Below are 12,996 nucleotides of genomic sequence, written 5' to 3' on the forward strand. Positions count from 1 at the left end.
TCTGATACTTGACATTCATCTACATGGATTGTAGCACAGAAACCCACAAGAGTTAAAAGATATACTAATTTGATTTTTTATAACCTTTTTATAGATAACGGACAAACACAGTAATTTTTTCTGAGTTCTCTGTTCCTTATCCTGTGTTTTTTCCCAAAATCGAAACTCTTCATCAAACTGTCGTTAAAAGAACCTCAGCTGTAATTGCAAAGACACTGAAAAAAATTTAGCTGTATATGATTTGATAAACATGAAAAGGAAGCAGATAATGATCCTCCAAATAAAATTGTGAACCGGCTGCTATCAATAGATGATGCATACGCTGGGGCAATGTGTGTATAACTTTACCGTTGCCCTTTTTTTGACTCTGCAATAGCTTACATTACGTGCTCTTGGGCTGAGTCAAAACGTGGATTGAGCAGGAGCAGCCCTTGTTTAGAAGATATAGGACCGGGTTCAAAAGTTTGGGCTGCAAAGTTTCGACCCTGTTAGGAACATGGCAACTTCATAGAAAATTAGAAATGATATTCAAACCAAGTTCCTTTAAGACTACGGAAAAAATTTTGTACATTCCAAATAGGTCCTTCACCTGTAGGGTTGCATCTATACTGGTGGTGAAACTCATTTTTGAATCATTATATCCTATAACCTCATTCTTCTATACAAAAGTGGTTATAGATGTACTGGATCAAAGGATGAAGGGACTCGACTGTAACCAAACCAAATTAAAATTCTCTACGGGTAATCTGGATTTGCCAGTGCAATCAGCACATTCTCTGGTTAAATCCCCCAGAAGTTAACAGCAAGTCGAAGTTTTCATGTTGCATGCATTTAGTTTCTTTGGAATGACTTTTGCATGAATAAACGGTTGTTTATCTCAGGAAGTAAACACGCAAATCTTGTATTAACTGTCAACCACAATAAACAGGGAATAACACAAAACATCAAACAAGACTCAAATTGAAATTATTATTGGAGGTTGAAAAATAAGCTATAAACAATGTAAATTAGATTTCTGAAGGATCTCTCTTACTCATTGTTCAGTGAATATAATATGGCAATATAGATTTAGGATATGTAAATGCACACAGCACCAAGCACCAGACCAGTGCTTGTGGCTTCTACTCCATTGGAGTGTGGAAAATCTTTGTTCTGCAGTTGCAAGCAGAGAGAACAATATTTTTATAAGAATGCAGCAGAATCTGACAATACAGAACATATCAATTGAGATGTTAGTTAGATGGACCCACTTCTCAATCTTGTTGACTATACCAAATGTCCACATGGGTAACATAGCTGTAAGCTGTGTGGCTGTAAACATCAGCAAAAACCAGGTATTATGACATTATTCAGCTCAAATATGTCCAGAAACATTTGGCTTCCTGAAACAAGTCTTAAATGGTTTGAGTCAGCATCAGCCGTACAATTGTTGAGATCACTAGCTCATCAAAAGAATATTTGGGCACATACATATGACTCCTGGTTCTATATTAGTACAGTTACAACATTGTTAGCAGTTATGACAGCTACTAGTACTCCCCTAATATCTAACCGATACCACATGCTACAATAACCTTTTCACTGTAACGAGTTACAACAACTTGCATTCCCTTTAATCTATGAACCACTGATTGTTTCGGCAGTGGTGAAGAGTTCAACTGGAATGATGGCAGTAGTTTTGCAGGGAGCAGTCTGTAAAAGACCATCATCCTAAGGTCATGGCACAAGACTTACACAATCAGTAGAAATGTTAAACCCCAATTTTATGATGACCAAAACTTAAAGGTATTTGTCCTTGATTATCTTCACTATCTCTTCGACTCTCTTAATGATTTTAGGATTCATCATGTCTCTTGCTTGCCCAAGGAGAGTGCCTTCTCTGCTGTTATAATATGCATCAACTATAGCTCTTGCCCAAGTGTGCAACGCCTCTGGACTCCTACAATCCACCAGGCAACAAGCAACATTAAAACAAAAGAAAGCGTAGACAAAATCATCGCCAGAGCACCAGTAATACTTACGTGTATAATGTATCAACATTGTCCCCTAGAAGTTCAGGACCAGGGATAAAAGCATCATTAAGTGCACTTAACCGTTCTTCTGGATCCTCTATCATTATAAGATGTTTCAGTATTCTGATATCCTTCGGCATTTGTCTCTGGAGATTGGCCACCGCAGTCATATATAGGTGAAACATTATATCCTTTGCCTGTGACATGCATTGCAGATCAGGAAACACCCAAAGAAGAATTTGGAGCACTAGAGCACAACTACAAGATGCTAAAAAGTATAGAAACTCAAGCACATATGTGGTTGCTGAATGCTATAATCATTTACCTCAGATTTCGTGATGTCAGTGCCCTTTGCAGCTGACCAAGCTTTCGAAAGCATCAACACTAATGCAGAATCCAGTTCTTTCTTCTCAGCCAAGTCATCAATCTTTCTGCAAGCAGCATCCACCGAAGGTGAATTAAGTATATCTTTTAACTTCAATTCTGCAGCATCCAAAGCTTCAAGACTCCCTGTTGTATCATCATGAGCTTGTAGGGCATCTACACAATCATTTCCAAGCTTTGCCAACTCTACAAGGATAAAAAGGTCCATGCTACAAAATATAAATCGGTAGAATCCAATTGGCCAAACAACACAAATGGCAAATGAAAATCTTTATCTCCAGATCAGTGATCAGCACTAATGCTGTCCACATGCCTATAAACAACTAATGACATTCAAAACTCCACAACAATTTCGCAGAAATTACTCAATAATTGAGAGCAAAGAGTAGGACTTCATTATGACAGTGCAGGTTAATCAAAATACATTCTAAAAATGAAACTGTTTAGGGTCTTAAGAGTTGTACAATGGATATAGCTCTATTTTATTTATAGTATCGGAGTGCATAAACTCACAAGAACTAACATATAGTTAACTGCCACTGTTATGTCTATAATATTGCAGATAAGCAAACCAGTACATCTGTACATTTGATATGTTTAAGGGCGTACCCGGTGCAGAGAGCTCCCGCTCTGTGCGGGGTCTGGAGAAGTGTGTTAGTGGCAAGCCTTACCCTCGTCTGTGCAATGCGAGGAGACCGCGACTCGAACCTGGGACCTTCCGGTCACAGACGGTAAGACTCTACCGCTTGCACCAGGTCTGCCCTTCACATTTGATATGTTTCTCTATTATAATTAATATGTTATACCTTTTTTTTTTTGTGTGTGTGTGTGTTGTTGTGGGGGGGGGGGGGGGGGGGGGGGGGGGGGGGGGTCGGTAGTTACAGACATCATAGCTCAGTACTAAAACGCCTCACCAGTTTGTTTTTCAGGTTCATCATGATAAGACTCTGCAACATAGTAAAGGTGGTTGAAGAATTCCACTGTGAAATCTTTACGCCGCTTAGCAACAATAGCACCAAGTTTATCAGATGGTGTGGATTTTACTACTTCAAGAAGTTCATTATGCCTCTGTACATCCTCATCAATCTGAAAAAGGAGGGGGCAAATTATATTAATATCTGTTATGAGGAATCCTAAATCAAATAATGAGGTAAACCATGCCTGCAGTGAACCAGTAAATGCATGACCTCTTTAAGTTTTCTACCAAGTCTGAGAAGATTGTGCTTCATCTCAGGGTTCAGCTCTGTATCTGCTTTTTCCTGGCAGCGTTTAAAGAAATGAGGCCTTATGTTGTCCCATTCCCTGCTAAAAGCTAGTAATTTTTTCCAATCTGTTGGTGTAGGTTTATCCACCAGAAATACACCAATTAACTTATCGCATATTTTAATCATTTTGTTATTGTCTCTGGTGTTTTCGTTCATCTTAACAGCCCTTTCTGATTGATTATCTTCATGAGATGAAGTATCCATAGCACTATTCAGATATCCACTGCTTGATGGCGAGCTTTCTACATAATCATCAGAAACCGCTGCCACATCACCAAAGGCTGAGATAGAACAGCACAACTTGGGAAGACCAAGGAACAGACAACCTAAGATCAAGAAAAAGAAAGTATGCTGTTACACAGAGAATAAACCTTTGAAGAATAGATAAAGCACAAGATATAAGGAACCTCATGAACTCAATCTACTAGATACACCGAAATACATATCGCTGCAATGTCAAGAGACTCGTGTATGCCTAGTAGCCAAGCATCTGACTAGACTAGTATCAAATGCAGCTCCTACACATATTAAAGATGGTGATAGAGGTCAAAAGCAAAGAGGAATGCTTTAAGCATATGAAAAGAACAAGCGCTCAAAAATGCTACTACAGAGACAGAAAGATAGTCAATACATATAGTATATAAAATCTACAACGAATACATCAAACACAGTCAAGAGATCATTGTATCACCTTACCTATTTTCAAGGAAAAAATTTACACCGAAGACACTAAAGATAGAATAAAACTAAGAAGGCAAGTGAATTTTTTCAATTGACATTCTTTACTACCTAGAATGTTGATGCCTTGATACAAATATTTCCTTTTGTGTTTTGTCACTAAAACTTACAATAAATTTTTCATACAAATTGCAAAAGAAAAGCAAATTCTAATTTTCAGTTTATCTGAAGGAAAATGCACAAAGGACCTTAAAATAATAAAAGACAAATGAATGAGGTCACAGGATGACAGGAAAATACAATTCATCAAAAGAGCCTTCATTTAATGCAAGCTTCAAAAGAACCTTTTGTATAGAGCAAGTTCTACAAGGAACTAAGAAGAGCTGAACTTAGACTACATATAAAACTTATCATGCATTACTGGACTACAGACACGCTCGGTAGCACCTTTAGACTAATTAGTTGTAGTGTGTGCCAGGATTCAAGATGACAATGGCAATCACTGGTAGGAACAGAATTTTCTGTTAGTGCAAGGCATACTCTTCGTTCTATTGAATATATGCTATGTTGTGTCCTTTTCTGTCTTGCTTCTTACCATAATCACTTGTAATTAAAATTTTAAAGAAACTTTAGGAGAGAGCTGATTTCAAAACAAGATCTGATGGATTAACACCATAACAGAATTTGGAGATCATGGGCACTGGGCAAATGTCAATTTTATATGTGGCTGGTGACTCAAAACAAATGTTGGACAGCTGATAGAATTGAAAAGAGAGGTTTGCCACACCCAGCCAATTGCCCCCTCTGTGACCAGGAGCCTGAAAATGATCAACCATTTGCTTGTTGGTTGTGTATTTGTCCGAGGATTCTGGTTCTTGTTGCTCCGAAGGGTTGAGCTGCAGAGCCTTTCACCGCAGCCTACAGTCCCATCCTTTGATGATTGGTGGTCTGATGCAAGTTCCAAGGTTGATGGGGAGGTTAGACAGGGACTCAATTCAATGATCATCTTGGGAGCTTGGTCTATTTGGAACCTCCGTAACCAGTGTTTCTTTTATGAGTATCACCGAGTTTATCCTCGATCACACGGTCCAGGTTAGAGATGAGTTGAAATTTTGGGGTTTAGTGGGGCAAGTGGTATTTCCTACCTCACTGCCCTAGCACCTGAGGAAGTCTAGGTCAGATTTTGGGGTTGATATTGGTCGGTTTCCTTTTTCTTTTGGACCACGGGTGAGGGGTGATAGACTTGGTCTATAAGACTTGTGTTTATCTAGAGTAGTTGGTGCCTGTGTCAGCACCCTTATCATCTATCTTATCCTACTTTAGCATCTACTTTAGTAGTTGGAGTATGCTGTAGCTTTCTTAAGTTGCAAGCAAGCTATCCTATATGTATCCCCAAACTGCCATGGTTTGTGGCAAGGCTAATGAAATCAGAAATTCAGCCTCAAACCTGTGCTTTGGTTCCAACAAATGGTATCTAGAGCCTAGTTTCTTACCTGGGGGTTTTCCCCTTTACCCATCCTCAATCCGGTCGCCATGTCCAACCGGTCCAATCGCTCCCCTTCCCTCTCCTCCCACTCCTCCAATGGCTCCACCACCTCCAGCGGGCGGAGCAGGCAGTCGGCAGCTGCGGCTGGCGGCGCGGACGAGCTCGACACGGTTGTTGCGGTGCGAGTTGCGCGGGACGCCGAGCGCACGGCGCGGGCGGCTGTGCGGGAGGCGCGCCAGGCACGCGAGGAGGCAGAGGCGCAGCAGCGTGCGGCTTCACGGGCGTCCCGACTCGTGGCTACTGAGGTGGAAGCCGCGCGCGCCGCTGAGACAGCCAGGCAGGCCGCGGCTGCTCTGCGAGCAAAGGACGACGCGGAGCGGTTCGACTACGATGGGCGCGGCGCGGACGCTGGCGCAGATCGCACGGGAGGCCGCGTTGACGCTGAGCGGGTCCGGCCCGACGCAGGAGGCTTCGACGCACAGGACCTGCGCGGACGCGTGGCTGGCGACCGCGACGCGGCCGCGGGCCTGCGGGGCGCAAGGAACCGCGACGCGGGCCGCTACCACAGACGACGAGGACGCGACTTCGACCGGGACGCGCGGGACCGGGACGAGCGGGCGGCATGTGACGCCAACACCTGGCTGGAGCTGGAGGAGCGGTGCGCGGCGCGGGACTTGGACGGACACGATGCATGGGCGCGGTATGGACACGGCCTGGGTGGACGGGACCTGGGCGGACAGGACGCTGGCGTGCGGAGCCCTCACAGGCGGCGCGCGCCTCCCCTTCCCCAAACCAGCGCCGTGATCGCCGTGGCTGGCCCGGCTCCCCTCCCGTCGTGCAGACCGTCGTCAAGGACGCCGGCAGCGGATGGCCCATGCTCACTAAGACCAACTATGCCGAGTGGTCCATGGTGATGAAGGTGAAGATGCACGCGCGGCGCATGTGGGACGCGGTACGGTACGGCGACAGCGACTTCGATGAGGATCGACGGGCACTGGAGGCGCTTCTTGCTGCTGTTCCGACGGAGATGCACTCCTCCCTCGCGAACAAGCGAACCGCCAAGGATGCCTGGGACGCCATCGCCGCGGCACGCATCGGCAGCGACCGCACCCGCAGGTCCATGCTTCAAAAGCTGCGTCAGGAGTGGGAGAACCTGGCTTTCAAGCCGGGTGAGGACATCGACGAGTTCGCTCTCCGCCTCAAGACCCTGATGCAGCAGTTGGCGCGGTACGGTGACAACGACATCGACGAGGAGAGAGCTGTCGAGAAGTTCCTCCGCGTCGTCCCCAAGAAGTTCTCGCAGGTCGCCATCGCAATCGAGATGTTGTTGGACTTCTCCGAGCTGTCGATCGAGGAGGTGACGGGTCACCTCAAGGCCGTCGACAACCGCGAGCTGCTACCTCCCTCAGAGCCGGTCACCATCGGTGGCAAGCTTCTCTTCACCGAGGAGCAGTGGCTCACCCGCTAACGGGAGTGGAAGAAGGGGGAGGCCTCGGGTTCTTCGGCTTCGGGTTCGTCGAGCATCCGCAAGCGTCGGTCGCGCAAGCAGGACAAGGCGCGTGGTGGCGCTCCTGACGGTGCTGACAGCGAGCGCAAGGCTACCCGTGACGACACCTACAAGAACTGCGGGAGGACCGGCCACTGGGCCAAGGACCGCCGGCAGGCGAAACGCGACGGTCAAGCACACGTCGTGCAAGCACAAAAGGGTGACCAGCCAGCTCTGTTCTTCATACACGGGAGCATCGAGCCGCACTCCTCTCCAGCGTCGGCCGCCGCCGCTCTCCTCTACCTCGACGAGCCGCAGGCCCACGTCTTCCTCGGCAACGGGTCCGGCGGCGACAAGATCGACGGGTGGTACCTCGACACCGGCGCCACCCACCACATGACCGGGCGGCGGGAGTTCTTCTCCGAGCTCGACTCCAGCGTTCGAGGCTCCGTCAAGTTCGGGGACGTCCCCACTGTGGAGATCAAGGGCGTCGGCTCCATTGTCTTCACCGCCAAGACCGGCGAGCACCGGCTGCTCACCGGTGTCTACTACATCCCGGCGCTGAGGAACTCCATCATCAGCTTGGGACAGCTGGATGAGAACGGCTCGCGCGTGGAGATCGAGCACGGGGTCCTGCGCATCTGGGATCGCCATCGTCGCCTTCACGCCAAGGTGAACAGAGGCGCCAACCGCCTACGTTCTTCACGTGTAGGTGGCGCAGCCCGTGTGTCTTGCAGCCCGCCACGACGACGATGCCTGGCGGTTGCACGAGCGCTTTGGGAACGACAACTTCGAGGCCCTAAAGCAGCTCAGCAACAAGGAGATGGTGCAGGGCATGCCGCGAATCGAGCACGTGGAGCAGTTCTGCGACACCTGCGTCCTCGACAAGCAGCGGCGGCTCCCCTTCTCCCGCCAGGCAGGCTTCCGTGCCAAGGAGAAGCTGGAGCTCATGCACGGCGACCTCTGCGGCCCCGTGACATCGGCCACACCTAGAGGCCGGCGCTTCTTCCTGCTCCTCGTCGACGACGTGTCCCGCTACATGTGGGCGGTCCTGCTCGACACCAAGGCGGCAGCCGCAGACGCCATCAAGCTGCTGCAGAGGAGTGCGGCCGCAAGCTTCGGGTGCTGCGCACCAACAACGGCAGCGAGTTCACGGCGGCTGAGTTCACAGCATACTGCGCCGACGAGGGGATCCAACGCCACTTCTACACCCCATACACCCCGCAGCAGAACGGCGTCGTTGAGCGCCGCAACGAGACCGTGGTGGCCACCGCCCGCGCCCTCCTCAAGCAGAGAGGGATGCCGGCAATCTACTGGGGTGAAGCGATGATTACCACCGTTCACCTGCTCAACCGCTCGCCCACCAAGGCCCTCGACGGCAAGACACCATACGAGGCCTAGCACGGGTGCAAGCCAGTGGTGAGCCACCTCCGCGTCTTCGACTGTCTCGCCTTCACCAAGGAGCTCAACCACGTCGGCAAGCTGATGACCGGAGCACGCCAGGGGTCTTCATCGGCTACGCGGAGGGCGTCAAGGTCTACCGCATCCTCGACCCTATGACACAACGCGTCCGCATCTCCCGGGACGTCATGTTCGACGAAGGGCGAGGCTGGGCCTGGGACAACGCGGTGGACGACGGCTCGACTTCGACTCTCAGAGACTTCATCGTCGACTACGTCCACTTCGAGGGAGTCGGGGGAGCTAGCAGCTCATCTTCACCAAGCACGTCTACCTCAGCGCCCGGCTTGCCATCAGCTCCGACGAGTCCTCCACCGCCAACACCACCAGCGAGTCCACCACCTGCACCACCGTCTACGCCCCGCTCTCCTATACCTACTCCCCAATCTCCTGCACCGGCGCCCACACCTCCGAGATCGGGACCAGCAGCTTCGGTCCATGACCGGCAGTGCACGGTGGACTTCGCCACTCCGCTGTCCAACGACGAGGACCGCGTTGATGCCTACCACGACGACGAGCCTCTGCGCTACCGCACCTTGGACAACATCTTCGGTGATCAGTCTGTCCCTAGACTGGCGATGCACGACTTCAGGCGGAGCTGCACCTGGCGCACGAGGACAGCGAGCCCTGCTCCTTCGCTGAGGCGGAGGGAGACGCGGCATCGCGCGTCGCGATGCAGCAGGAGATGGATGTGGTCGAGTGGAACCGGACGTCGGAGCTGGCAGATCTTCCTGCCAACCACCGCGCCATCACCCTTAAGTGGGTCTACATGCTCAAGAAGGATGAGGCCGGGGCGGTGATCAAGCACAAGGCGCGTCTGGTGGCGCGCGGGTTCGTCCATTAGGAGGGAATCAACTTCGACGATGCCTTCGCGCCCGTCGCACAGATGGAGTCTGTTCATCTCCTCGCGTTGGCGGGCCAGGAGGGTTGGCATGTGCACCACATGGACGTCAAGTATGTCTTCCTCAATGATGACCTGAAGGAGGTCTACGTCTACCAGCCGCCGGGATTCGTCATCCCCGGCAAGGAGAACAAGGTTCTTCGCATGCGCAAGGCCCTCTACGGCTTGCGGCAGGCGCCCCAAGCTTGGAACGCCAAGCTGGACTCCACCCTCAAGCAAATGGGGTTCCAGCAGAGTCCTCAAGAGGCTGCAGTCTACCGGCAGGGCAAGGGAGGCAATGCCCTGTTGGTAGGCGTCTACGTCGATGACTTGGTGATCACCGACACCAATGAGGCCGAGGTGGAGACGTTCAAGGAAGAGATGAAGGCCACCTTCCAGATGAGCGACTTAGGCCTTCTCTCCTACCTGGGGATCGAGGTCCACCAAGACAACTCCGGCATCTCCTTTCGTCAGACCGCCTACGCCAATCGCATCGTCGAGTTGGGCGGGCTCACCGGCTGCAACCCAACCCACACTCCCATGGAGGAGAGGCTGAAGCTGAGCCGCGACAGCACGGCGAAGGAGGTCAACGCCATGTGGTACCAGTGCATTGTGGGCAGACTTCGCTACCTCGTCCACACGCGCCGGACCTGGCATTCACCGTTGGCTACGTCAGCCGGTTCATGCAACGACCGACGATGGAGCACAAGCAGGCCGTCAAGAGGATCCTCCGCTATGTTGCGGGCACCTCCGACTACGGACTTCATCGGGTACAGCGACAGCGACCTCGCCGGCGACATCGACACAAGCAAGAGCACCAGCGGGACGCTATTCTTCCTCGGCAAGTGTCTGATCAACTAGCAGTTAGTCAAGCAGCAAGTGGTGGCTCTGTCCAGTTGCGAGGCGGAGTACATCGCTGCCACAACCGCTTCGACTCAAGCTCTCTGGTTGGCTCGGCTGCTGGGCGATCTACTGGGCAGAGACGCAGAAGCAGTGAAGCTCAGGGTGGACAGCAAGTCCACCTTGGCCTTGGCGAAGAACCTCGTCTTCCACGAGCGCAGCAAGCATATCTGAATCAAGTACCACTTCATTAGGAGCTGCTTGGATGAGGGGAGCATCAAGGCCGGCTACATCAACACCTAGGACCAGCTCGCCGACCTTCTCACCAAGTCCCTTGGACGGGTCAAGTTCCAAGAGCTTCGCGCCAGGATTGGGATGGTTCAAGTTCCTCAGAAGGCGCCACACAAGGCTTAGGGGGAGAATGATAGACTTGGTCTATAAGTCTTGTGTTTATCTAGAGTAGTTGGTGCCTGTGTCAGCGCCCTTATCATCTATCTTATCCTACTTTAGCATCTACTTTAATAGTTGGAATATGTTGTAGCTTTCTTAAGTTGCAAGCAAGCTATCCAATATGTATCCCCAAACTTCTATGGTTTGTGGTAAGGCTAATGAAATCAAAAATTCAGCCCCAAACCTGTGCTTTGGTTCCAACAAGGGGGGATCCTTGGATCCCTAGTGTGGGTTGGACTTGAACATGGCTCGTGTTGAGTGTTGTTTGTAAGGATTATCTACCCATTTTATTCTTCTTCTTAATACAATGATAAGCAGCTCCCCTGCATGTTCGAGAGAAAAAAAAACACCATACCAGCCTTGGCCTCCGGGGAAAAAAAGGAAAACAGAACAAGCACAATGTTTGCCCCTGATGTGTGGAAATCCACATATTCGTTTCCTCACATGCCATGAATCTCATGATTATGTTCAACCATTCTTTTTTTTTCATTATACAAGGACATGACATCAGAAGAAATCAACAACAATTGACAACACATATCTTAATATGAACATTGTCAGAGATATAAACAAAAGATTATGTCAAAAACCACATATATTATCTTCCTCTTTTAGCATTACCTATTGTTTATGTATTTTTTATTTGCACAACCAAAATACATTAAAAATAATATGAATCTAGTTCTTGGGCTGACAATAGCAGCGGTTGCGAATACATAACAACCAACACTAGCTATTGTAATGGTTACAGTTTTGATCAACATCATGATAATTTTGCGTGAATACAAAGGCCCCTGTTCTGGACTTTATTCAGCTCGCACATATAGGGCCCAAGTAGCCAAGTAGGTTACAGAAGCCACTAAGTTGGCTAGTAGATTAGGAAAGAGAAAGAATAGGAAAAGTCTATTCGAATTAGAGTTTATAAACTGAGTGTCCCAACTCCCAAGTTATAGCCCTATGAGGGTTTGGCCATCTTGACTAAAAAGGACAGCCAGCAATGTGATAGACAAAATCAAGCACGAAAAGGAACCAATCCACTCTTTTCAAAAATTCAACCTGCATGCAGGAGGTGCCCACAGCAGGCAGTTCAACATCTAAACAATCACAATCTTTGCAAACCTGATTTGGGTGATTTCTCTATCTGCACTCTGAGAATTATCTTCAGACAAATGGCAGACTAAGAATATCTATTGGATTTATCATCAGCACTGCAGAATGTAATTTTTCGATCCGCGCACTCACAATTCAAATGCAATTTGTCAACCTAAGCCAGGACAAATCTATAAAGGCAGAATTGTAATTTTGATCTAGCGTAGCCCGCGGCAACCAATATACAAGAATTTTCCTAATTTCCTATCCCTTATGTCAACTAAATCAACTACTCAAGCAATAGAGAACCAGAAGAGGGTCGAAGTAGCGTCCTCACCAGTGGGTGCTGAAATGACGGCGCCACGGGGGCGGAGGCGGCGGCTGAAGGCGAGGATGCTCGCGCGGGCGCCAGGGGAGCTGAGGAGCGGGAGGCCCAGCCCGGCGGGCGATGGTGCCTGGCATGGGGAAGCGGAGGAGGTGGTGGGCATCGCCATGGCGAATTCGAGGATGAGGGCAAGCGTTCGCGCTTCGTATCTTTACTAGAGTTTAGGGAAAGTGTGGCTGCGGACTGCGGGCTGACGCTGACGGCAGGCACGGCGTGCGCGTGGAGCTTGCTCATCCGGCAGACACGGAGGCGGATTTCGGCATGGGCGTGGTCGACGGCTAGACGACGTGCGCGTGCCGCCTCCTGAGTCCTGACCAGGCGGAGATAGGGTTTTGCCTGGGTGGGTTGGGTTGGGTTGGGCCAGACATTGCGATCCCTAAAGCCGGATCCATTCTTGGGAAGGAATCCAACCTCGGACAAATCTTGTGTTTTATTACTGCCTCCTCTAGAAAAAAAAATATAAATCTCGATTTCCAATAAATCAAAGAATCTTAAGTTTAACCAAGTTTATAGAAAAAAGTAGGAATATTTATATATTAAAATATATTTATTATAAAGGGTGCATTTTTCTACTCCCGGGAGT

The 12,996-nt window shown here is 49.4% G+C and overlaps 1 protein-coding gene across 1 annotated transcript; it reads right to left on the minus strand.

Annotated features, from left to right (window-relative positions):
• Positions 1 to 1,379: 1,379 nt before the first annotated feature.
• Positions 1,380 to 12,743, minus strand: LOC136471859 (uncharacterized protein At4g37920-like). Its single transcript, XM_066469606.1, has 6 exons — positions 12,366 to 12,743; positions 3,584 to 3,987; positions 3,311 to 3,482; positions 2,338 to 2,582; positions 2,022 to 2,209; positions 1,380 to 1,939 (listed from the first exon to the last, which is right to left on the minus strand). Exons 1-6 carry the CDS (start codon positions 12,520 to 12,522, stop codon positions 1,780 to 1,782), a joined length of 1,326 nt encoding a protein of 441 aa, XP_066325703.1. The 5' UTR covers positions 12,523 to 12,743; the 3' UTR covers positions 1,380 to 1,779.
• Positions 12,744 to 12,996: the final 253 nt, after the last annotated feature.

The sequence above is a fragment of the Miscanthus floridulus genome, chromosome 8 (genome assembly GCF_019320115.1).
Source record: "Miscanthus floridulus cultivar M001 chromosome 8, ASM1932011v1, whole genome shotgun sequence".
NCBI classification, from domain to species: domain Eukaryota; kingdom Viridiplantae; phylum Streptophyta; class Magnoliopsida; order Poales; family Poaceae; genus Miscanthus; species Miscanthus floridulus.

Excerpts from the sequence above, each read along its gene's own strand:
- LOC136471859 (XM_066469606.1), bottom strand. The coding sequence starts at position 12,522 with ATGGCGATGCCCACCACCTCCTCCGCTTCCCCATGCCAGGCACCATCG. Across the intron at positions 3,988-12,365 it reads CGTCATTTCAGCACCCACTG|GTTGTCTGTTCCTTGGTCTT; the intron begins GTGAGGACGCTA and ends TCTTGATCTTAG. Across the intron at positions 2,210-2,337 it reads CTGACATCACGAAATCTGAG|GCAAAGGATATAATGTTTCA; the intron begins GTAAATGATTAT and ends TGCATGTCACAG.